Source organism: Vigna unguiculata, chromosome 10 (genome assembly GCF_004118075.2).
Source record: "Vigna unguiculata cultivar IT97K-499-35 chromosome 10, ASM411807v1, whole genome shotgun sequence".
Lineage (NCBI taxonomy): Eukaryota > Viridiplantae > Streptophyta > Magnoliopsida > Fabales > Fabaceae > Vigna > Vigna unguiculata.
Genome location: NC_040288.1, coordinates 37,493,089 through 37,518,102, shown reverse-complemented (window position 1 = coordinate 37,518,102; position 25,014 = coordinate 37,493,089). Strand labels below are relative to the sequence as shown.

The following is a 25,014-nucleotide window of genomic DNA, read 5'->3' as shown; positions in this document are numbered from 1 at the left end:
AAAACAAAATTTACATAAAGTTAAATTTAAAATACAAATTTAAATAAACTTAATCCTATTTAATAAAAATATTAATTTGAATAAAAATATGATATAATATTTATATAAAATTTAAATTTGCTATCAATTTGCTGTGGAGGAAATTGGTTCATTTTTAATAAAAAATTAGATTAAATTGATATTAAATCATAACAAATATAAAAATTAAATTGAGACTAAAATAACAAATATAATATAGAAACTAGATTAAGACTATGTTAATGACACATGACACTACTTATGTCACAATACATCACTACAAGAAAACTCCTATGTAGTAACCGATTATAGTGACCAATAATAGTTAGTAATTAAGGTGGCCAATTTACAAAAGTAAAAATTATTCCTTATTAAAATAGTTATTATTGTGAATAAAAAATTATAATATGTTACTAAATTGGTCTTTAAAATTAGCTACCAAAGTTTTGACTAGAGATGACAAATAAATCCGTTTCCGTGGGTATTATCCGAACTCGTCCCCGTTTTGACGGGGAATCCCTGCATTAACTAGGCATGGGTATGGAGAATCCCCGACTTTTTCAGTTAGGTATGGGTATGGGTATGGGAATGTACATATCCCCGCCATAATATTCGTCCCCGCCATATCTCCATTCTCGTTTAAATTATTAAAATATTCACAATTAATTAAGTAACTTATATATATATATATATATATATATATATATATTCTATTCTTTATTTCTTTTAATTATTTGGTTTGTTGTGAAACTCATCTGCATCTCCAATATATTTGTTATCTTATCATAACATTTATGTCATTATGTTAAAATGATGTATGTTAATTAAAAAAGTTTTATGCCTCACATTTGAATATTTCTATTATTTTTTAATATTTTTATTTATTATATATTTTCCTTTCACATTAGAATGTTTATATTCTCAATTTAAGGTAATATAAAAAAATTCTTTACTTATTATTATTATTATTATTAATTTTTGTTTAATTTGAAGAACTCTTTTGTTTCATTAAAATAATTATTTTCGTTATTTTTCAACCATTGAATATATATGTTGATATTTGAAAACTTTTCTTAGTTCTCTAAAATATTTTTCATCTTATCATACCTTAATTATATATTTGATTTCCTTTGTGCGATTCTTTCGATAGTCTCTCAAATTATTTCAAAAACACACATTTGTTAATTTTTTAATATTTTTATTTATTGTTTTTATTTTCATCATGTAGAATAATATTTCGATATATTCTATCTAATTATCTTTTATTTTATAACTCACTGTTAATCATACTGTAATTTTTTCACTTTAAAATATTTTTGAAGTGGTTAAAATTATATATATATATATATATATATATATATATATTTAGGAATAGAATACTTTGAAATAAATTATAATTGTCTACATTTTATATTACAATACCAAATAAAATTTCATGAGAACCAAAACATTTATTAAATTTGCAAACTACAACATTGATGAACTTAGTTGCTAAAATTAAAAAAAATATTTCAAAAAAATATAAAAGGAAAACAAATATTCAAATTAAAATATATTTTAAATGTTTGTTTACTTCAATTTTTTAAATTCTAATGAATCTATTTTTTATACACTAATAAAAGTTATAATACATCACTTTATCAAAATGACACAAAGAACAAATAATAAACATAATAATAAAATTTTGACATAGATTTTGTATCTTTTGAACTTCAATATATGTTAGATAGTGACAAAAAAATTTTCATAGCAATTACATTAAATTTTTATATTGTAGTAAATAAAGTTATTTATACAATTAAAGTGAAAAAACTACAACATGATTAATAATGAGTTATAAAATAACAAATAATTAGATAGAATATATCAAAATATTATTCTACGTGATGAAAATAAACAATAAATAAAAATATTAAAAAACTAACAAATGTGTGTTTTATAAATAATTTGAAAGACTCTTAAAAGAAATCGCACAAAGGAAATCAAATGTATAATTAAGGTATGATAAGATGAAAAATACCTAGAGAACTAATTATTAAATTATGTTTGAAGTGATTAAAATTAAATAGAAATATCATTAGTCACGAAAATATTTGTCATTAAATTACAAATAAATTAGTAATTAAATTGGTCACTAAATCAAGTACCAATTCGATCATTGAATCGGTCACTAATTTAATCATTGATTCAGACAATAAATCAACTACTACCACCAATGACGAAAAATAGTGACTGATATGGGTTACTGACTAAATCAGTCACTATTTCATATTTTTCTTGTAGTGAATTATCATATACTATTCCTAAATATCATTATATATATATATATATATATATATATATATAATTTTAACCACTTCAAACATATTTTAAAGTGAAAAAATTACAGTATGATTAATAGTGAGTTATAAAATAAAAAATAATTAGATAGAATATATCGAAATATTATTCTACATGATGAAAATAAAAACAATAAATAACAATATTAAAAAACTAACAAATGTGTGTTTTTGAAATAATTTGAGAGACTATCGAAAGAAATCGCACAAAGGAAATCAAATGTATAATTAAGGTATGATAAGATGAAAAATATCTTAGAGAACTAAGAAAACTTTTCAAATATCAACATATATATTCAATGGTTGAAAAATAACAAAAATAATTATTTTAATGAAACAAAAGAGTTCTTCAAATTAAACAAAAATTAATAATAATAATAATAATAATAAGTAAAGATTTTTTTTTATATTATCTTAAATTGAGAGTATAAACATTCTCATGTGAAAGGAAAATATATAATAAATAAAAATATTAAAAAATAATAGAAATATTCAAATGTGAGGCATAAAACTTTTTTAATTAACATACATCATTTTAACATAATTACATAAAGGTTATGATAAGATAAAAAAATATATTGGAGATGCAAATAAGTTTCATGACAAACCAAATAATTAAAAGAAATAAAAAATAGAATATATATATATATATATATATATATATATATATATATAAGTTACTTAATTAATTTTGAATATTTTAATAATTTAAACGAGAATGAAGATATGGCGGGGACGAGTATTATGGCGGGGACGAGTATTATGGCGGGGATATGTACATCCCCATACCCAACTGAAAAAGTCGGGATTCCCCATACCCATACCCATGCCCAGTCAATGTGGGGATTTCCTGTCAAAACGGGGACGGGTTCGGACAATACCCATGAGGACGAGTTTATTTGTCATCTCTATATACTACAATCTTAGACAAAGTTTATGTTTATTGCTATAAACAAAGTTCCTAGTATGCTTAAATGTGATTGTAGTGAAAATGGATTGTAGTTAAGCTTTAACCACAAATAAGGTAAATAATATGTTTAATTTGTTGTACTAATAATACAAGTGACATGTATTCATGTTGTAATGTATTTGTTCAAGCGTTAGGTGCACAAGATAACCTATTTGAATGAGTTCCTAAGGTAAGAATTTAAACTTAAATTTGTCAGGATCAAATACAACAACTATTGACAAACAAAAAAGAAAAACATACATGTTGTCAAGTTGAAAAGAGGTAGTAAATACAAGTGCTAAAAAGTGATTCTAACTAATCGTATCAACATGCAAGGTTAAACCCAAAGTATCACACAAAAATTTGAACTAAAAAGAGTACTTCAGAGTATGTCTTTATGCTTGACACAGTTGTTGTTTCATGGTAATCTAAAAAGCAATCTATTGTCACTTTGTCAAGTACAAAAGCTGAATTTGTTTTTGCAATAACATGTGCTTGTGAAGCTATTTGGCTAAGTAGGAATACTTGAGGAGCTGAAATTTAAACAACCAGAAGTCACTACAGTTTTTTGTGATAAAAATTCAACAATTAAGCTTTCCAAGAATCTAATACTACATGGAAGAAGCAAGCACATTAATGTGAGGTTTTGCTTTATAAGGGATTTCATTAACGATGGAGTAATTGACTTGAAGTTCTCCATAAGTGATGAGCAATTGGCTGATACATTTATAAAATCTATCAAGGTTTCAGTTTTTCAAAACTTAAGGAGGTTAACAAGAATATGTACTTTGGATGATCCAGTTTGAAGAAACTTATGTATAAATAAACTGAATGAATCAATTTAAGAGAAAGAATATTAGAATATTTGTGTTGTGGTTTATGTCATGTTAATGTTTCTTTTAAGTTATTTAAATATTTTTAATTTTAGGATTTTGTTATCTTGTATAAAACATGGGTTTGTTATGTTTAAGTGACTGAATCTATTATTTATAAACTTGTAAAAAGGTTTTTATCTTACATGAATAAAACAATTTACTCTAAGCTCTCTTTTATATATTTTTTGTTGCCTACCATTTTATTTAACACTATAACCAGTTTATTATTTTTACATGTTTTAAAAAAATTAAATTGAAGTCATATGAAAAATATTAGGTTTAATATTTTATATAAAAATTAAATTGTTAAATATATTTTTATTCTCCTCGTAAAAATTAGAATTAATTTTTACTTAAAACTTTTATTTAATTTAATCCTAAATTTTAAAAATGCATAGATCGAATCTTTCTAACTAAATTTTTTAAAATTTATTTAAAATTTCAAAACGTATTTACGTTTCATGATAGTTAACATTTTTTTTAATTTTAAATTTAGAAACAAGATTTAAACGTGAAATAAACTTAATAATATAGGTTAAAAAACTACGTTTGAGACTGAATTAAAAAAAATATAAAAGAAAATTATTATTTTAAATTTTTACTTATATTTAATCCAAAATTAAAATATAATAGTAAAGAAACAAAATACACGTGACAATAAAGATAGCATATAAATACTTACGACATTGTCTAAATCTACTAACTTTTTGACCAGTAGAAATTTCGAATAGATTATAATATTTATGTCAGTACTGCACCTGTTTAACATAATTAATAAAAATACAATATTTGATTTTATTAAGAAAATAAAACGATATTTCTTCGTAGTATTTGATTTACCAGTAATTCTTTCATTCATTATAGATAATATTTTATAATTTTATATTATTATTATTATTATTCAGTATTTTTATTTGTTTTGTTTATAAATAATTTGTTTATTTTAGCTAAAATTTTAAATTATTTTCTTCTATCACAGCAATAGTAGAATTCTTGAGAAAGGGCAAAGAGAAAAAACCAATTACCCCATTTTTCATAAACCCTATACTGTAAACCCACCCCTTGCCTTTTCTCTGCGTTTCCGAAACCCTAACCTAGCATTCCAATGGGGGGAAAGAGGAGGAAGAACGACGATGACTCAGATGTGGAAGAATCAGAAACAGCGTTCTCCAAGAGGAAGAAGACTGTGGCAACGGAGGAGAAGAAGGACCAATTACGTCCTTCGATGATAAAGAACAAGGAGAAGAGATCTGAGGTGCACGCGAAGTTGAAGCACCAGAAGAAACTCGATAAGCGCGCTAAGGCCAAGGCTCGTGATGCAGCTGTCAAGAAAGCTCTTGAACTCGGTGAAGAGGTAGTTTCTTAATTCCCCGAATGTGAATCTAAATTGTTGTTGCTGCTGTGTTCGATACGTATCAGAAACAATAACGATTATTCATGGTTATGCAGCTTCCGGAGAAGAAGGTCCCTCGCACAATTGAGAACACTAGGGAGTTTGACGAGACCGTTTGCAAGCCCGACGACGAAGAGGTTTTGAATTTTGTGCTTTGTCATTTAGAAATCATTACCGTGTTTTTATTGCTATATATTGGGTTAGATTGAATTGAGTTAGAGTTTTTTTTAAGCTAAGTGATAATTCCACATTTTTTTTTCTGAGAATCACGGATGAGCTAACTGATTGCGCCAATCTAAGTTGGAACATTTCAATCCGAGTTTGGTAGTATAGCAACAGCATGAGTGGGGGTTTAAGGTTGAAAATAGCGGGGAACAAGAACATGTTGCAAACTATGGAATTCAGTCAATTTTAAAATGGAGTAAAGGTTTTGACGAGGGGCTTGTGTTTACTATTTCTATGTGCGCAGTGCTGATGTTGTTCAAAATTCAAACATCATTTGTTTTGACTAATGAATAATACTTGTTTGTTTGCAGTTGTTTGCAGGGAATGATGCTGATGAATTCAGTTCAATTTTGAATCAGCAACAAACTCCCAAGATATTAATCACCACTTGCCGCTTCAATTCTAGTGTATGTTTGTAATATCCGTCTAATCTAAAATGAGTGTTTCTGAAGCAATAACTCTTTACTCCTTAGTTTCTTTGTATTCTAGATTCACTTTTTTTGGGAGAATATCGTCATTCTTAATTGTATAACTTTTCTGACCTTGGCTGAGACATGACTTGCTCTGCAGAGGGGACCTGCATTTATATCGGAGTTGCTATCTGTTATACCAAATGCTCATTACTATAGGAGAGGAACATATGATCTAAAAAAGGTGCTGGGTTTCGGACTGTCTTAACCTAATAGCCGGGGAAATTAAAACATGTTTGAGAGATTTTTTCTAATTTTGTTTTTTGATCACAGATTGTAGAATATGCAAAGAATAAGGACTTCACTTCTATTATAGTTGTTCACACCAATCGTAGGGAACCAGGTAAGGTTTTCCTTCCAGTGAAAATTCAGTCCATACAGATTTATACATTTAAAGATTGTTTTTTAGGTATGTTGGTCTTTCTCCCTTAGATTTCTGGGCAACATGCCCTACATGATTCTTGCTCCCATTTGCAGATGCTCTTCTAATAATTGGTGTACCTAATGGGCCCACTGCTCATTTCAAGCTGTCGAAGCTTGTTTTGCGCAAGGATATTAAGGTATGCAATAATCTGCTTATTTTGAATTTTGGGGTAGATAAGTTAAAAATGTCTCTTAAAATTTTGATTGAGGGAGAAATAAATCTAGTTGCGACTTGTTAAGTGTATAGATGCTCAACAGTTGAAGTTACTTTTTGTCTCCTTTGTTTTTTGCTTATCGGTCACCTATGAATTGATACTTCAATTTAGGTCGTATATCTAATCTATAAAGCAGTAATATTTTTGTGTTGACAATAATTTATAATTTTTTATTTATTTTGAAAATGTCTACTAAATGTGATTTTAATTTGCACTCACAATTGCAACTTGTTATTTTATTATTAATAATTGTCTATCAGCAGTAGAGATTGATACAATTTCATTTACGTACTTAAATTAAGCATGCTACTTTTTGTCGACAGAAATAAATGATTTAAACTTTGATTGCATGCATTTGGTGTCCGTTGCAGAATCATGGAACTCCAACCAGTCACAAGCCTGAGCTTGTACTGAATAACTTCACAACACGTCTAGGGTCTCGAATTGGAAGGTGATTATTTTATCTTATTGTATGTTTCAGCTGTAATGGTTTTTTCTTATAATTTTGCTTTATTCAAATGGTAGGTCTTATAGAAATACTTTTATGTACTTCCTGTCTGGTACTTTTATATAAATAATATGCAAATAGCCTAAAAGGAATCTAAAGATTTGTTCCCCATTTTGCTTATAGAATTTTTCATAAACAGATATCTACTCTGTTTCTAGTTTCAATATAATAATGGTTTGTGTTAATAGGTTGATACAGTCTATTTTTCCTCAAGATCCAGAATTTAAAGGCCGACGAGTAGTCACCTTCCACAACCAGAGAGATTTTATTTTCTTCCGTCATCACCGGTATATATCTGTTAAAACATACAATATTGCCACTTGCTTCAAAATATTAGTAATTTTCACTCTCTTGACACTGTGTTATGTTCAACCATACTTAAAAGGTACATTTTTGAAAAGAAAGAAGTTAAAAAAGCTGAGTCCAAGGGTAAAAAGGACAAAGATGGCAAGAGTGATAATGTTCCTGAACAGAAAGTAATTGCTCGGCTTCAGGTTGGTCTTGGCTCTTTTTTATTTTCCTTTTACTTTCCACCGCCATTTAAAAACTCAATAGATGTTGACCACTGTATTACATTTAGTTATTATGTTCCTCATTACTTTCCTTGTTTGTCAATCCAAGTGGTATAGTATGTATGTGGAGTGTTGTTCTGTCTATATTAGATATTGTGAACTGGCTTTTCAGATTGTTGACGTCTGTGATCTTGTCAGAGGGTATAGAGGAGAGATTGTGCAGATTATGTAATTTGTTTATGCCAGTTGTTTGTTATTTAATCTTTATTTAGATGTGGACTCTAGAGAGTTAATCATGAGTGTGATTAACTAAAAGTTGTCTCCATGGTATGGATGCTTACAAATTCTTATAGAGACTTTGCAACTTGTGTTACCAATGTCCGATGACATCTATTTTACAATTCAATCTGAATCAGGAAAGATCGGTAGCCAATTTTATTTATGTATACTAAGATTAAGGATGTCACATTTTGTTACAAAATTAAATTATTTCATTTTTTTTGTATGCATTTTACCTTCAAAACGTCCAATGTTTATGATATTTTCAAGTATTTAAATTCTTGATCTGTTCAAGCTGTAATATTTGTTGTTTCATATGAATAATGGTCTTCAAACTTGGCCCTTCACTTACGTAGGAATGTGGCCCTCGTTTCACGTTGAAGTTGATTAGCCTGCAGAATGGAACCTTTGACACAAAGGGTGGGGAATATGAATGGGTTCACAAGGTAATTTGTTTGCTAACTAACTCGCTTTTTCAATTCTTGGTCTGACTTTACTTGACTCTTTTGTCTCTTTTTTTTTCTTTTAGGCGGAAATGGATACAAGTCGAAGAAGGTTTTTCCTATGACTTGTTTTGGAGAGTTGAATTTTGGACATCATTTTTGGTGGAATAGTTCTCTTGCGTCAACTTGTTTTTAGTTAAATTTGATGTATCATTTATTTTTATTTTATCTGGGCTAAAGTCCTATCATCTTTGTATACCCGTGAACAATCTTTAACTCAAAATGTATTGGTGGTTGGGAAAGAGATAACGTATTGGCAGGTTTATTGTAACCAATATAATTGATTCTATAGCGGTCTCTTTCTATGTTCACGGTTTCGTTTCTTTCTACTGTGTTGTATTCTGAGTTTATTGATGTCACAGGATTGACTCCATGTGGCGATGGGTGTATTATTAGCATTACCTGAAACGTGTCACGATTTGTGCTCTGTTTAATCGCCGCCCAAAGAAAAATTCTCAGGACGAATTTTAACTGACAGAGACCGAATTTTAAATGGTCACCAATGATTTTCGTCAACTACAGGTATCTTATCTTTTTTAATGATTAAACACCTAGTTCGTTCAAAATTCTGTATTAAAGGTATCTGCACAAATCCCTTGCGGCAAAAGGGTAGGAAACTGCATCCACATATTTGAATGATTATTTTTTATTTTTAAGACTAATTTTATAGCAGTAGAAGGAGTTAGTTCAATAGTTTTAGGAAATTTTTAATTTTGTAAGGTAAAGGGTTATTTTTAATATATAATAATAAAATTTTGTTTATTTTTTATCCAACATTGATTTTTTATTAAAAGGTTTAATAATTTGGTTGCATTAGTATGTGAAATTATAAGTAAAGTTGTTTTGCTCTCTTCCGTTGTAAGTAGAATTACTTGAAGTGTACTTTTGCCTTTCGGCACAATCTTTTCAAACATTCCTCTGAATTCTGCATATTTTGGTAGCCGAAAGAATTTGTAATGGTGGCACTCTGGCCCAAGTCAAGGATAACTTTTGAATTAAAAAACACTTGTGAAGATAATTGTATTTTAACATAATTCTCAAACTACGTTTTTATTTCTATAAGTGATTCTTTCATCTTAAAACTGTTGAAGGTTATCCAAAAATGCTTATAGGAATGATGGATCTGAAATTTCATTACCCTACAACATTATTAGAATATATATTTGATTTTAAGTAATAGAATCTGTTAAAGGTAATTAAAACTGTTATTCACGCGTTCAAGAAGAAACATTTAAACATAAGAAATACTCAATTCTTCTTCATCACTTATTATAATCAGCTATAATAATTTTTAAATTTTTATGTACATAAGGAAATCTTCTATAGATGAATCTTTTTTCAACTTGATTCAAGAATTCAATATTTCATCAACTTGTTCATGAGAGTTTCGTTCTTTCACATTGGAAACATTTGCGTCCATTGATAAAGAGAAATGTTGGAAGTGGTGTTAATGGTTCCATTGCACAACTGTGATTAAAGATTTGGGAATAATATTGATGAATGAGTGAGGAGGTGGATACGATGAAAACAAGACATCTGATGCAAAAGTTTGCCCTGGATTAGGCCCACACGTTTTGGGTATGAATAAACGCGTGTTACAGAGGAGAAAGGAAAATATAAGGTGGTGAAGACTTGCAAGTTCCTTCCTTCATCTTTTATACATCTGTATGGATAAGCTGTATTGACCGATAAATAAAGCATTTTATGTGTTTAGTCTATAATAATTTGAAAAAAATAAATTAGACATGTATAGTTTAAAGATCATATTTTTGTCTGGATAATAATATTTTAATTTAATTTTTTTATTCACTTTTAATTCATTATTTTAATTACTTTTAAATCATTCCATTATATTATTTCAAAAATTCAAAATAAATAATTTAACAATAATAAAAATAATAAATTAAAAATGGATAAAAAATGAGTAAAAATATGATTATCGTTTTTATTTTATCGAACTTATTATATACGATAAGAGTATTGGTTTTTATAGTAATCATCGTGTTATAAATCTTATTAATAACGATTTGTTCATTATGTACATTCTTTTTAATATTATTAAACATATTCTTTTATGTGTTTAGCCACTATTTATTAAAAGTAAACAGTCTTACTCCTTGTTAAAGAAAAAAACAATATCATAATAAATACAAATCATTTTATTGAAAAAATATTTTTAATATCTGTTTTATTATTCATGTTCTTTCAAGAGTTTTCTTTTTTTTTCCACATAAAATGATTTTTTCCATGGTGATACAAACATTTCATTTTCTACTATACACTCACTTAACATCAATCAATGATGACATCTTTATTTTACAATATAAAATAATTTAAAATATATCAACTTAAAAAAAGTAAAAGCATTATTATCTTATTAAATGTCTAAAAAAAATAAAAAGTATTCATGTAACACCAGTCTCGATGTCATAACAACAATAACAACGCCATTGAAAGTAATCATATTTCAAAGTTTCCATTTATACAATACAACATGTGAATAAGAATAATAAACAAATCTATATGTTTTTAAATACTATCGGAACTTGTCTTAATACCGAAAAAATACATCCAAAATAATTAAATACAAATATTTTAAAATTAAATGTAAAGAAACAAACATACACATGCATAAAAATTTACAAAATCTTTATTTTATGTATTAACAAAATTTGTCTCATTTTAATTTTTTACATTAATAAATACACGTACCTAAATATTCGGCTGCCGCCATAGCCGTGAGTCTCACACGCTCTTATACTTAGTTTTCTGTCACTGACAACCTTATTATTTAATTTGAAACACAAACTCATCGCTTCTTGCACCTCTTCTCCATTAATCAAATTATCTGAATCTGTCGGCACAGTTAAGTATTAATGAATCCAACATTTTTTAATTTCTTAAGCCCCACAAACCCATAATTGCTGCAAACCCAGAAGAATTAAAGAAAATTTTTGTTAATTATCTATGTTTTTCTCTTTCATTTCTAACCCTAATTTAATAGTTGGTGTCTGGTTGAGGCATGTGGTTGGTACTTTCTTCTTCTCAATATCTTTCTTTCTTTCCTACTTTTATGGCGTCACCGACAACTGATGCATGTTTCTGTTACTTCTCAGAACATTGTCTGATTACAAAAGCTGCATTAAATTTTAAAGTTCCCTTTTAGACATAAATGGTACGATCTCCACATGCATCATTAAAAAACTATGAATAATTTTTTGACAATTTTTTTTAATAAAATTAACAATTTTTTCATAAATAGAATTTAATAGATTAATTTTTTGTTTTTTAATCAAAATAAAATAATAAAATAATTTTTTTTATCATATTAAAAAAAATGTAATTTTTTTTGTCAAACTATCATATTTTTTCGTAAAAAAATTATGAATTCAGTATTCAGAATACTCATTCCACCTCTTACTCTATTTTTAGCAATAAGAAAGAAAAGAAAAAAAAAGTATGAAGAAAAAATTGAATAAGGTAAGATATAGGTGGGTGGCAATATGTGGACTATTCGAAGTTTTATTTTTTCAATAAATTTAAGAAAATTCTTCAAATAAATATAATATATGGATTTATTATTTATTAAAAATTTAAATATGAGTTTAAATATAGATATAAAAAGGTTAAATTAAGATTGAAAACTTTTTTTTTTTAAAGTAATATTGATCTCTTGCATGGTTTAGACTCAAATTGTATTGATTTATATTTTTTTTTTATAAATTGTCATTTAAAAGATCCATTAATAATGGCTCCGGCTATGATCAAAACCTTCCCTATTTACTTTTTATATTTTAAAACTCGAATATAAAAAAATATTTGCTATATGAAATAATAATATTGATATTGAAAAATTAGTTAATGTTTAATTTTTGAAAAGTCGAGTTTTCAACTTTGAATATAGAAATATTTTTCAAATTCAATTTTTAAGAAATTGAATTTCTAAATATGAAAAGTGTTGTCAAATGTTAGAAGTTGAATCGGAATTCGTTTCCGGACAATTAAATTTCAATGGGATTTTTTATTTTCTTTTCAGAAACTAATAAAGAATTTGGAAAAAAATTAACTCGAATTATGCACTCGAATTCCTAAAATTTGGTCAATTTTCTAAAAAGGCGTTATTTTACATTATGAACTCGAATTCCTTCAAATTAAATTCTGAACCTGAATAATGAACATATATACTATACATATCGTAATAAATAAGATTACATTATAAAAATATTTTATTCATAATTAATTTAATAAAATTATTAGTCATTTTAATAAATAATTTAAATATTAATTTATAAAATAAAGATTATTAATTATTAAAATAATTATTATTATGAATAAAAAATTATAATTGATCTCTAAATTAATTTTTAAAATTGTATTTATTAAAATTTTAATTTTCTAAACAATTTAGTCACTAAACAAGTTAAAAGATTTTTACTATTAAAGAAATTGATTTGTAAATTAATTCATAAATAAATAAATGTTTATTTATAATATAATTATTTTAATAACCAATAATTTTTTAATTAATAAATTAATATTTAAATTTATTATTATAATGATTAATAATTTTTTTTATTTAAATTCATCGTTAATGAATGATTTTATTATTTTAAGTATTCATATAAATTCGTTTAAATGTTTTTAAAATAATTTTATTACCGAATTAGTTTACTTTTGAGCAAATTTATTTTGATACATTTAAAAAAATGAAAAATAAAAACTTTAAAATATTGTAGCGTAAGAGTTACTCGTGTATAAAGCAAAACAAAAAAAAACATTTTGATGCCATGTTAACATATTTTTGATTTGACAGTTATTTGTTTATTTGTGATGATTTCGATGTATTTCAGTCATGCATTTTATTGTGGGCTAAAAGAATTTCAACACATTTATTATTGATATTTAACACCGAACAATAGAAAATGAAGGGTCTGAATACATTCAGTGATTGTGTTTTCAATCATAATCAACCTGCTATCATAGTGTTGGGTGCTATCATCCTCCGTTAATTAGTCTCTGCTTCACATTATACATAATATAAGCATTAAAATTAATTCAAATAATAAAATCTTTAAATTTTTCGTTATTTCTTTTTATGTTACTGAAAAAAGTATACATGGGACACTTTTTTTTTTGGTGTGTCTATTTATTTCGTATATGTTTCTCTATCATCTCCTCCACCATACCAAACACATAACATTTTGCTGCTGATAAAAAAAAACATAACATTTTGCTAACTTTGCGATTAACACTTGACTCGTGACATTAATTTATGATATAAAAAAATGTAAGACATTGAAAGAAGACCAAATTAGTTTAACGTTAACGTTACACTCAATCAAACCACCTAGGTCTGTTATTAATACGATGATTAATTATATTAAAGCATTAATTTTTACGAAAAAGTGTGAGACATTGAAGGAAGACCAAACTATAAATAGTTAAGTAAACTAACCCAATCGTTACACTTCAAACATCATAGAACCGTCACGTGCAACTGAAGCTTCAAATTTATCACCTTTTTTTTAAACGGTATAGTTTAGTTTTTAAATTAAGGAGTTAATTGATTTTTAAAATATCATAATTTTAATTGACTTATTTAACTTATTTGAAGGTTTTCTTTTACTTTTATATAAAAAATTATGAAATAATAGTCAAAACACATTTTTAAAATAAAATTAATTTCACTTAATAGTATTAATTAGCTTTCTAAATTAACAAATTATTATTGTTTCTTATATTAAAACCGGGGAGATTACGTTTTAAAACAGTTTTTGGGCTCTTTTTAACTTTTTTTCCACCCTTTTTTGAGAAGGTGAAGATTTTTCTGCCATAAACGGAAATAAATTAATTTTGTAATGTTGAAGAGGATCGGAAAAAATTGTAACAAAATAAAATAACAATACGTTTTAAATAAACGAAAAAAACAGATAAGAGATGAAGAAAAAGTAAATAAAAACAATAAAAAGAGTTAAAAAAAAAATTTAAAAGTTGTTTTTTTCTCTAACATTAAATAACTTATATTAGTTTTACTTTTTCCCTCCTTTCTTGCAAACAAATGAATGTACCACCATAAAAATTTAATACATAAAAACAAGAAAGTTCTTGGTTTTGATTTCCCTTGAATAAAATAACGTGGGCGTCTCTGATAAACCTTGGATCTTTGCGTTTCGGCTGCGGGATAGATATACTGTGGGCAAAGAAAAAGGTTGATGATGAAGATGAAATACTGTGGAATGAATAATGATCTTTTAACTTTAACCGAATCCCAGTTGAGGAAATTGTCGTTTTTATTGAGATGTTATAGACGTGTGCGTTGCGTTGCAGAGTCAAGTGTGTGTCTCTGAAATCGATAAAAAAGTGATAACCACAACACAGAAAAAGATTCCTTCATGAAGTCATTTTATCACATGAAACGGTAATGCTGAAACCCTCAACTTGTCATGTCCTTGTCGTGTCTCCTTGCCTTTTTCTGCACCCACAATCCAAAATCAAAACCTTCTCTCTCCTCACCTTAAATATTTATATATATATATATATATATATATATATATATATAATATAATTGCGTTTGCTTGCTCATCACAACGCCAAAAGAGAGAGAACGAAAAGGCGATCATTGTGGAAAGTAAGAGATAAGAGAAGAAGAACAAGCAGAAGCTCCCTGACTTTTCGAATTTCTTCTTAAAGTACTTAAATTTAAGTTCAAAGTATTACCTTTATTGACTGTGGCGAGGATCTGGAGAATGGTAGGTGATTGGGTCCTTTTTTTTCTCAATTTTATTTGATTTGGATTTTTTGGAGGGTGGTTTTGAAAAAAGGGTCATTTTGATTTTTGAACTCAGGTGGTGGCTGCGGGCGCTAAGTTTAATTTGAGAAGAGGTAATAGTTCTTCTCATAATGGTATCAACGGTTATAGCGGTGATGCAGAACTTTCCAGAATTAGCAGGGGTGGCCGTTTCACACCAGTGACAGAGGTGGAGAGAGACCCTTCTTGCGTTTCATTCACCACTTTCAACATTCTGGCTCCGATTTACAAACGGATGGATCCACAGGTGTTGTGTGGTGCTCTTTTCCTTAGTTTTATTGTGTTCACACTGTTCACATGGTGTGGATGGAGAGTGATCCTATGATTAGATTTTGGAGGGTTTCACTTTGAAATCTGAATTTGCTCTGTTATTGTTGTGAACAGAACCAAGGCCTACGTGAAAGTAACTGCAGATCATTGTGGTTGCCGAGGAATGAGATGATTCTCGATTGCTTGCTTTCTGAATCATCTTCCATTATGTGTCTCCAGGTAGCAATTTCTCTCCTTTCTTGTGGGCATTGTCTCGTGAAAAAAATATTTTTCTTTGGTCGTGAATGGTGTTTTTCGTTATCAGCTCTCACTCACTCACTCTATACTATGATGTCTGTTTCATGTATAGGAATTCTGGGTTGGAAATGAAGAGCTTGTTCACATGTATGAGGAGAGACTTGGAGATGCCGGCTACAATCTCTTCAAGCTTGGTCGAACCAACAACCGTGGAGATGGTAAGTGTGTGAAGATTACTTTGATCCTTATGGGTATTTCCAAATTATTGTACTTATGTGTTTGATAATTGTTAGTGCCAATGTTCCATGTGATTCTGGAGGAATGTTTCATTGTTTTTTCTACAAGATCCATGCTTCTGTCTCCGTGTAGTTTTGTTGCTCTTTGTCTCAAACGCTCGTGTATATTATGCAGGTCTATTGACTGCTATACATAAAGAATGTCTAAGAGTTTTGGATTATCGAGAGTTGCTTTTCAACGATTGTGGCGATCGTGTTGCTCAATTGCTACACGTTCAGTCAGTTTCCCCCTCACAAAACCAAAAAGGAGGTGTTCCCCAAGAGTTTCTGATTGTGAACACCCACTTGTTATTTCCTCACGATTCAAGTCTTTGTTTAGTGAGATTGAATCAGGTATGCGAGACCCATGTAAATAAATCCCTTTTCTTATCCATTGATGATTGTGTATCCAACTTGCCTTCAATCCTAACACTACACCAATCATTTGCCTTGTTGTAGGTTTACCAAATATTGCAGTATGTGGAATTGTATCAGAGAGAAAACAGGCTCAAACCCATGCCTATCATACTCTGTGGGTGAGTTTATTGGTAGATTTTCTTATCATGTTCTGCTGGTATTTTAACTGGAAAAGATGTCCTTATGATGTGAACTTCATGTTCTATCTGATGCAGAGACTGGAATGGCAGCAAACGTGGGCATGTTTACAAGTTCCTTAGGTCACAGGGGTTTGTATCATCGTATGATATTGCTAATGAATACAGTGACAGTTATGCAGATGCTCACAAGGTAAATATTTCATTAAAAGATTGAATTTTACACACACTTTCCTGGTATGAAAATCATGGTCTTAGTATATTTTTGTCTCTTGGATCATGCAGTGGGTTAGTCACCGAAATCATAGAGGAAATATCTGTGGTGTTGACTTCATTTGGCTTTGCAATCCCAATCAAGCACGTAAACCTTTGAAGACCAGTTGGGCTGAAGCTGTATTTAGTATACTAAAAGTGAGTATGATTCACGCAATTTGTTATATATTTTTTTGTTGTCTTGGTATTTCTGACTTTTTACTTATAAAATGATTAATATGCAAGTCAACTGTTCAGGGTATGTGGTGTGACACATATGTAGTGGCTTTAAGAAATCGTTATGGACGAGCTTATCATAGAAATCTTAAGTATTTACACCAAAAACAATACACGGCCTTCATAATCACATAACCATATTTTTGCTGTGACGAATATAATCACGAACATTTTTTCTTTGCAGCTAATGCTATCTCTTTTTCTTTTCAGTTCCAGTTGCGAAAAGGATCAGAAAATGATGCATTTGCCTTTCTGAAGGGTGACAACTATGCTGATTCTGTGACATATTTTAGTTTCTCCGAAGCACTTCGTCAGGTACTTTCATCACATGTGATGTTATAAATTTCTCAAGCAAGAGGCAAAAACATAAAAACAGAGAAATAGACTTACAGCATATCATAACTTGTGCAGGTAAAGTTAATTGGTGTGCCTTATGGACTATGCTTTCAACAATTACAAGATCTGTGGAATCATGCAGACGTGGATGGAAATGGTGTCATCGACTTTGAAGAGTTCAAGGTATGGATGTTAAAACAGTAAAGCTTCATTGCATCATGTGCCTAATGCATGTTAAAATTTTATCATTAAACATTTCAGAAAGTTGCTATATACATATATTGTTGAGAGAGTGAAACAGTAGTAATGATTGAGTTTGCATTGCAGCAGAAGATTTGGAATTCAGCATGTCCAAATCATGTGTTAGAAAGTGTGAAAGGGTGCATGGAAGATGGTAACACAGAATTGGAGCAGCAAGAAGCCATTGGTTTTATGATAAAGAATGCAATGCTGTATCCGCGTGAAGTGGAGAAAGGACTATGGCCAGAAGATTATTCTCTCTCTGATCATGCTAGACTCACAGCTGTGTTTTCACCAGCAAGGATGAGATGTTCTGCCACACAAAACTGAACCTACCTGGCTCCTTCATGCCACTATTAGTATTTAGGCCTCTTAGAATTCACCAAAAAAAAGTTGTGAAATACAATGTCAATCTCTGGGTATATTTCAGTCCATTCTGGATAGAAATATACCCAGAAGTACAAAAGTTATATCTATGGAAAATTTTTCAATTTTGGGACAAGTTTGATGTAGGGGTAAACAAAAGTGATGTTTTTTTCACTTTCAATTTTAGTCCTTGCCAAACATGTCCTACCATTAGTTATTAATCTGTCATGTATATGAAGGTGTGGAGTCAAGTTAGTGTATGGTGTAACAAGTTTTGGAAAGCCCTGGCCATGCTTTTTTCTGGTAATGGGATAGCAATGTAAAGATATTTTTGCAATGTAGAAATGGATGTGCATATATATTTATATTATCTATTTATTTCCCTTTCCCACTTTGGATCCATTGATTTTGACAAAAAATGGCTATATACCATATAATCTTTTCTCTGGGAAATACTTTTTCAATTTTCGGAATATATGTTCTCAAAATTTTCTGGAATAAACTTTTTGAAATAGAGTTTAATGCATTCTGAAACAAGATTTCAGAAACAAATTTTATAGAATGTGTATATGATGTATTTTGAAATGAATTTTCCAAACACAAGAAATGCATTTCGCCAAAATTTACAGAACGGGCGTATTTTAGTCTTTTTATATCAATACGGGGTGCGATTAGTTATTATGGGGTGCGGGAAGTTCGGAGAAGATTGCAGTAGTGATCCAACAAGGAGAGTCCAACACAGAAATAAACAAGGAAACAAACTATGAATCTTGTAGGTTCAAATAGATACAAAATGTTTTTAAACGCTTTCAAAAGAATTTCACTTTAAACTTAAATCACAAAAATTGCCAATTATTATCATAATTTAATGTTATACTTTAGTTTCTGAAAAATATATAAAATCAAAGTCGTGAATTTATATTGTGTTTTCTCAATGCAATTTCATTCCAACGTCCAATTCTTGAGAAAGTATAAAGCATAGTTTTCCGTATGCCACAAAAATACAAAATACAAAGCGCATTTGATAATATTTTTTTTATTTTACTCTTTATCCAAAACTGAATAAAACATTTTTGCATTTAACTAAACAGCTGGAGAGAAAATACAGTGTCTATTAGGTTTCGTTTTGTTTCTATTATCAGTTTTCGTAAGTATTTACCAAAAAAAAAAAATCATCATATAGTAAATTTATCAATAAAAAACAATAGTTAATTATATTTATAGTTTCACTAATCTGAAATAGATTTGTATTTAGTCCCCAAATTTCAAATCAATCTAGACATTTATTTTTCAAATATTGTTCAAGATATTATTTACACAGCCTTATCGTCAAATATTTTCTATTTCTATTCACATTATGTAGAAAGAACAGTTTCAGCGGAAGAATAATTTTGAATTTGAAATATAAGAAAAACTTGTCGTATGTTTGTAGAATTAAAAATATATTTAAGGTAAAATTCAATTCAAAGGAATTTTCTGTTTATTGTAACTTTGGAGAATGAAAAGTCATTTGCACCAATTTTCACGGCCCAATACGTAAAGAATGGTGGAGTGACTCAATTACCTATTAATTTCATGAAAGTTATGTTCTCATTACTTTGGAAATTGTCAATGGTTAAATTTATTTAATATTTTTATTTTCATTAGATGTGATTTTTTTTTCCAAATTAGCTTCAATTATATCTATTAAGAGCGATGCTAAAGTTCCAAAACAAGAATATTTTTAGAACAATAACTTAACATTGTGAGTTTAGAGACTTTATACTCACTGTCTCAAGTGCTGGATTTTTTAGGGTTTTTAACTCGACAATAGATTTTGAACTCAAATATACATTTGCATAATCATAAATTAATGAATCATTTAATGAGGATAGAGACTTATATATAGAATAGAATGAGAAAGAAGATTTTTATTCTTACGCGGTTAATGCCATGTTTGTTTTTATTTATTTATTTATTAATACGTTATTAATGGAGAGACTTTATTATTATGTAGCTACTGCGAAAACGTATGATTCTACCTGGAAGAATGTTAGAAGCAAAAAGGCATCTTTCATGGCTTCAAAACAAAAAATTAGGTCAAAAAGCAAGTCAAGTTTCGAATACAGCCATGCATGGAAAAGTTAATACGACCAAACAGTACTCAAATAATAAATAAAAGAAACAAAACAAAGAAAAAGCAAACTTATCAATGCCAAAAGTTATTTACACTGATGGATAATTTTTCTTTACTTATTCACATATATTTTTCTATCGCCTATGGAACATGGCATCATATTTTTATTACTTCCAACTTCCAAATAAAGTAACGTTAGATATGAATATGAATTTTGATATCTCCGTTACGTTAATATTTTAAAATCCATCAATTATTTATTGTCATATTAACGTATATTTTAATTTAAGAGATTACATATATTTTTAATTTCAGGACGTAAAATTGAAATTTATTTTCAATCAAAATTTTTATATATTTTTTTGTTTAATTTAAAAAATATAATCTTTTAAACTTAATTATGTTAAATAATTTTAACATATTAAATGTGTTTCATATTAATAATTAAATATTAATAATTAAATTGTCTATACCATTTAATATATTTTTTGTTAGTTAAAAAACACATTTCACATATTAAATTTTTTTTAATGTAATTAAATCAAATAACTATATATCCATTTATCTTTTAAATTCAAATACTATAATATGTCAAATTTCATATATAAACACACAAATTTCAATGTAAGACAAATTTCAATTATGTGTTAGAGTTACGAGATAAAAAAATACTTAATTCCTTTTTTTAATCATTTTACTATAACTCACAAAATATAAATTTTTACCAATAATGTCACTTCATAAATCCCCTAATCATATTTTGACAGAAAAAAAATCCTATGTTATTCCTCACAAGTACAGAATCTCGACTTTATCTTTTCCTTTCCGATGAAAACCAATTTCGTAGATTTTTTATTTTATTCTGAACACACGCTAGATCGAATCTCATGATGTCCGAATTGAATTTTGCAAGACGTATAATTCTTTCTGAAGTTACTTAAATAACAGATGAATAAGTAATATATTAATAATGCTATATATTAATAACAAATTTAATCTTTTACTGGAAAAATAAATCTTACTTTTAATGGGTTGACCAGTTCCTTGAAAACATGTCGGAGCAAATAAAGGCAATTTACCACATCTAATTTACACAATATATGAAATATTTATTACATGCTTAAACATTATTCTGATAATTCTATCACGAATGAAAAAAAGAAGAAGAAAGAGTAACATGTATGATACGACAACTTGGGGTGTTTTAGTTTTAGTTTTTGTTTTTTTTGTATTTTCCAATGATAACTTATTAGCTAAGCCAAAAGGAAAAGAGTCATCGAGCAACTTCAAAGTCAGTCAATGTCTTTCTATTACAAATGCAGATTGGTTGAAAACACAAACAAACCAACCTCACTCTCCTTCTACACACCTTTTCTTCCAATTTTTCTTTTCTCTCTCAATTGCAAACAGCAACAACAACAGTCACTGTTTGTTGAACCAAAACAATGGAGAACATAGTTTCCATACTTGATCACGTGCCTGTGGGATTCAGGTTCCGTCCCACAGATGAGGAACTTGTCAACTATTACCTCAAACACAAGTTGCTCGGTGATGATTTCTCTGTTCAGGTCATTCCAGAGATCGACCTTTGCAGAGTGGAACCTTGGGACGTGCCAGGTATTGCAAACACTAAACACTAGACATTAACACCTTTCATCATGATGTTATGAAACCCATTACACTGTTGTTTGATTCTTTTCTTGTTTCAATTTCTTATGCCAGCAAAATCAGTGATAAAATCCGATGACCCAGAATGGTTTTTCTTCAGTTCTGTGGATTACAAGTACTCCAATAGTAAAAGGGTCAATAGGACCACCGAACATGGTTTCTGGAAAGCCACTGGAAATGACCGTAAAATTAGGATTGGTGGCACTAACAATGTCATTGGGACAAAGAAGACTCTTGTTTTTCACGAAGGCCGTGTTCCTCGTGGTGCCAAAACCAACTGGGTTATTCATGAATATCATGCTCTTACCTCCCATGAAAGCCAGGTTGGTTTGCTTTTCCAAGAAATTTTAGCAATGTTTGGAAATTGTATCTCTGAAACTTATTTCTTTTTGCTAAATTGCATGGTGTGGTTGGTTAATGTTGCCAAATTCACCTGGTAGGATAAGGATTTGCTGTTGTTGAGAATTGTTTGGATATTTTTTGTTGTGACACAACACTATGTACTTTAGCCTTTGATATCGATTCCCATCGTATTGGTTGTTCTGAAGGTTATTGGATCCTTCGTTTGAATTCCACGTTTTTTGCTTTGTCGGTCTCTAGTCATGACCTAATTTTCTCCATTTGGCCTTGGTTGATGACGACGAAGGGGGCAATTGGGAGAGTTTCTTTCAGTGAGCTTTATGTGGAAGTTTATCGAAATAAGATCTTTTTATGAGATCCCAGATAAAGCTTATGGGATAAGCTCTCATCAGATTTATCAGATCAGTGTTTAACTAAATATTTAATGTAAACATGCTCAAAATTCATCATTAGTTTTCATTTTGGACTGTTAAATGTCAAATTTTGCCATAAAACCCTATCTGAGAAATGAATTTTGTTATGCCAGATTCTCTACGAAGCCTTTTATTTTAGATTTTGCTGTGGATATTGCTGTTCAGGAAATAAGTTTCTGATTTTGAAGTTTAGCATGATATATGTGTGATTTGTGTAAAATAATTGCTGATTATGCTCCAAGTTTTGCAGAAGACTTTCGTTTTATGCCGCTTGATGAAGAAATTTGAGAAAAAAAATGAAGGGGGAATTGAGGCACCAAACCTTCCTGACTATGGAAATCCGGTACCAGCTGAAGAAATTCCATCTGTAAGATGAAGCATTCTCGATGGACACATTTACACTCTGCATGTGAAACAGGCTGAGAACTAATACTGGTTTTGTTTATTTTTTCCAGGTAGTAAATGTTTCACCTAGAGTGATTGTGGATCCAATCTCTTCGGATGATATTTTCTTCCCCCCAGTAGAACAATCTGCAGTTGGTATTGAACTGGAAGAAATTTTCCGAAACCCCTCATTGCTCGATGCTTGTTTTGGAAATGAAAGCTCCAATGCGGCGCAAATTCCATTTCGAGATACTGATGATGAAGATGACTTCGTAAATTCAATATGGGTCGATGATGAAGAGCTTGTGATCAATGAAGAAAGAAGACACTGTTTTGTCAATTCTTCCACCCAACCAAAGTCATTGAGAAGGGTATACAATGCAAGCACTGGCACAGATGCTGAACTTGTCTCTAATCTGGTAAAGATAAATTGCCCAAAAGTCTAAATGATATTGAAGTTCTGTTATGCTTCATGGCTAATGCATAATGCTTGGCACATTGCTTAGACTTTATACTCTAATACACCAGAAGTACACTTTTCTTGGTTTTTGTGACTTTTTCTTTATAGGAGCACTTCAAGAATTGACTTCATATGTTTATGTTCTAAAATTATTACAGCATGCCAACATTTGTTCTGGTGAATACTCTGGCATGAGTAGTATAGATTCTAATCATGAAGCACACAAAGAAAAAAAGGAGAGTATCATTCAAGATGATTTCTGGGCAGTGGAGACATCCTCTTGTGACTCAACTGCAGATGAACCTATTGAAATTTCTAGTTCTTCCTCCACTCGAACAAGATTGGAAAATCGGTGTAATCCAAGACCAGACAACTTCATATTACAAAAAACTGTTGCAGGAAGACCACAAACACAAAAGAAGGTTTCAAACAATGCAGTATCCCATGTTGAGGTGAGAAAATCAAGCAGGTGTTGGGAAAATTAAAATCTGTTTCTTATCCAAGTTGGAAGATGCTTCATTTGAATTGATTTCCATTTTAACATACTTCGTCAAAAAAAATTGTCAAAATATCATAGTCCTTCTTGATAATGTGCTGCATGTGATGTATTCTGCAGACTAGGAGGGAATTGGTGACTGTGAAATCAGAGAAAGATGAGAAAAAGGCTCAAAATTCTAGTTCAAGAGAGATCCTCAAAATCAGAAGCCATCAATCCTCTGATGTCAATAGCAAAGGTTCTTTCTTTCACATGGAAACGACTTCATCAAACCAAAACCTATTTCCACGTTCTGTATATCTTGTCAATGTTGTCATAGGGATTGTGTTGTTAATAGTCATTAGTTGTGATGTATTATTATGTTAGAACATAGAAGTACAGTTAGTAGTCTTGTCTGAACTTATTTTCTTTCTTATCTTCTTCATGAACTAAAAATAGAAAGCCATTTACACAGATTGTGAGATTCTGCACCCATTCACACGCCCCTCAAAAGGTCAAGGATAGAAGAACAATTGAGTAGCTAACATTAAATAGTTAAGTTAGTAGTTGGAAGTTAGCATGATCCTGTTCAAAACCTTGGAAAGTGTATCAAACTTTGCAATGATGTTTGTGCTCAGTGGTGGGGAGCATAACAAACTACTAAAAGAAAGAAAAAAAATGCATAGAAACTGTTTTATTTTTGTTCATTGAAATGGTGGGCCAAGGAAGAAACTTGGGGATCAAGGAGACTAAAACACTGAATCTATATTTCATCTACAATCACACAAATAAAGAGATTGATTTGAAAGGAAACAGTGTTAGTGTGATGGATACTCATAACAGATTATATACAT

At 29.2% G+C, this 25,014-nt stretch overlaps 3 protein-coding genes across 5 annotated transcripts; all 3 read left to right on the top strand.

Annotated features, from left to right (window-relative positions):
* The first annotated feature begins 5,187 nt into the window (after positions 1-5,187).
* LOC114166751 (ribosome production factor 1) lies at positions 5,188-9,110 on the top strand. The gene is made up of 11 exons (XM_028051545.1): positions 5,188-5,535; positions 5,631-5,711; positions 6,111-6,206; positions 6,370-6,453; positions 6,543-6,612; positions 6,747-6,829; positions 7,279-7,358; positions 7,604-7,702; positions 7,801-7,909; positions 8,563-8,652; positions 8,736-9,110. Exons 1-11 carry the CDS (start codon positions 5,287-5,289, stop codon positions 8,772-8,774), a joined length of 1,080 nt encoding a protein of 359 aa, XP_027907346.1. The 5' UTR covers positions 5,188-5,286; the 3' UTR covers positions 8,775-9,110.
* A 6,060-nt stretch (positions 9,111-15,170) lies between these two features.
* On the top strand, positions 15,171-18,656 carry LOC114166750 (uncharacterized calcium-binding protein At1g02270-like). Of its 2 annotated transcripts, none has more exons than XM_028051544.1 (11): positions 15,171-15,458; positions 15,555-15,764; positions 15,902-16,006; positions 16,137-16,242; positions 16,436-16,653; positions 16,759-16,835; positions 16,932-17,046; positions 17,139-17,264; positions 17,553-17,657; positions 17,754-17,861; positions 18,009-18,656. In XM_028051544.1, the coding sequence occupies exons 1-11, from the start codon at positions 15,456-15,458 to the stop codon at positions 18,246-18,248; spliced, it is 1,413 nt and encodes a 470-aa protein (XP_027907345.1). In that variant the 5' UTR covers positions 15,171-15,455; the 3' UTR covers positions 18,249-18,656. The 2 variants fall into 2 exon arrangements, with proteins under 2 accessions (XP_027907345.1, XP_027907344.1); XM_028051543.1 differs by having other exon boundaries at positions 18,006-18,656.
* Positions 18,657-21,693: 3,037 nt separating this feature from the next.
* On the top strand, positions 21,694-24,973 carry LOC114167351 (NAC domain-containing protein 78-like). 2 transcript variants are annotated; one of them, XM_028052423.1, is made up of 6 exons: positions 21,694-22,017; positions 22,123-22,391; positions 23,095-23,208; positions 23,297-23,644; positions 23,844-24,137; positions 24,302-24,973. In XM_028052423.1, the coding sequence occupies exons 1-6, from the start codon at positions 21,846-21,848 to the stop codon at positions 24,545-24,547; spliced, it is 1,443 nt and encodes a 480-aa protein (XP_027908224.1). In that variant the 5' UTR covers positions 21,694-21,845; the 3' UTR covers positions 24,548-24,973. The 2 variants fall into 2 exon arrangements, with proteins under 2 accessions (XP_027908224.1, XP_027908223.1); XM_028052422.1 differs by having other exon boundaries at positions 21,695-22,017; positions 23,092-23,208.
* The last annotated feature ends 41 nt before the right edge of the window (positions 24,974-25,014 follow it).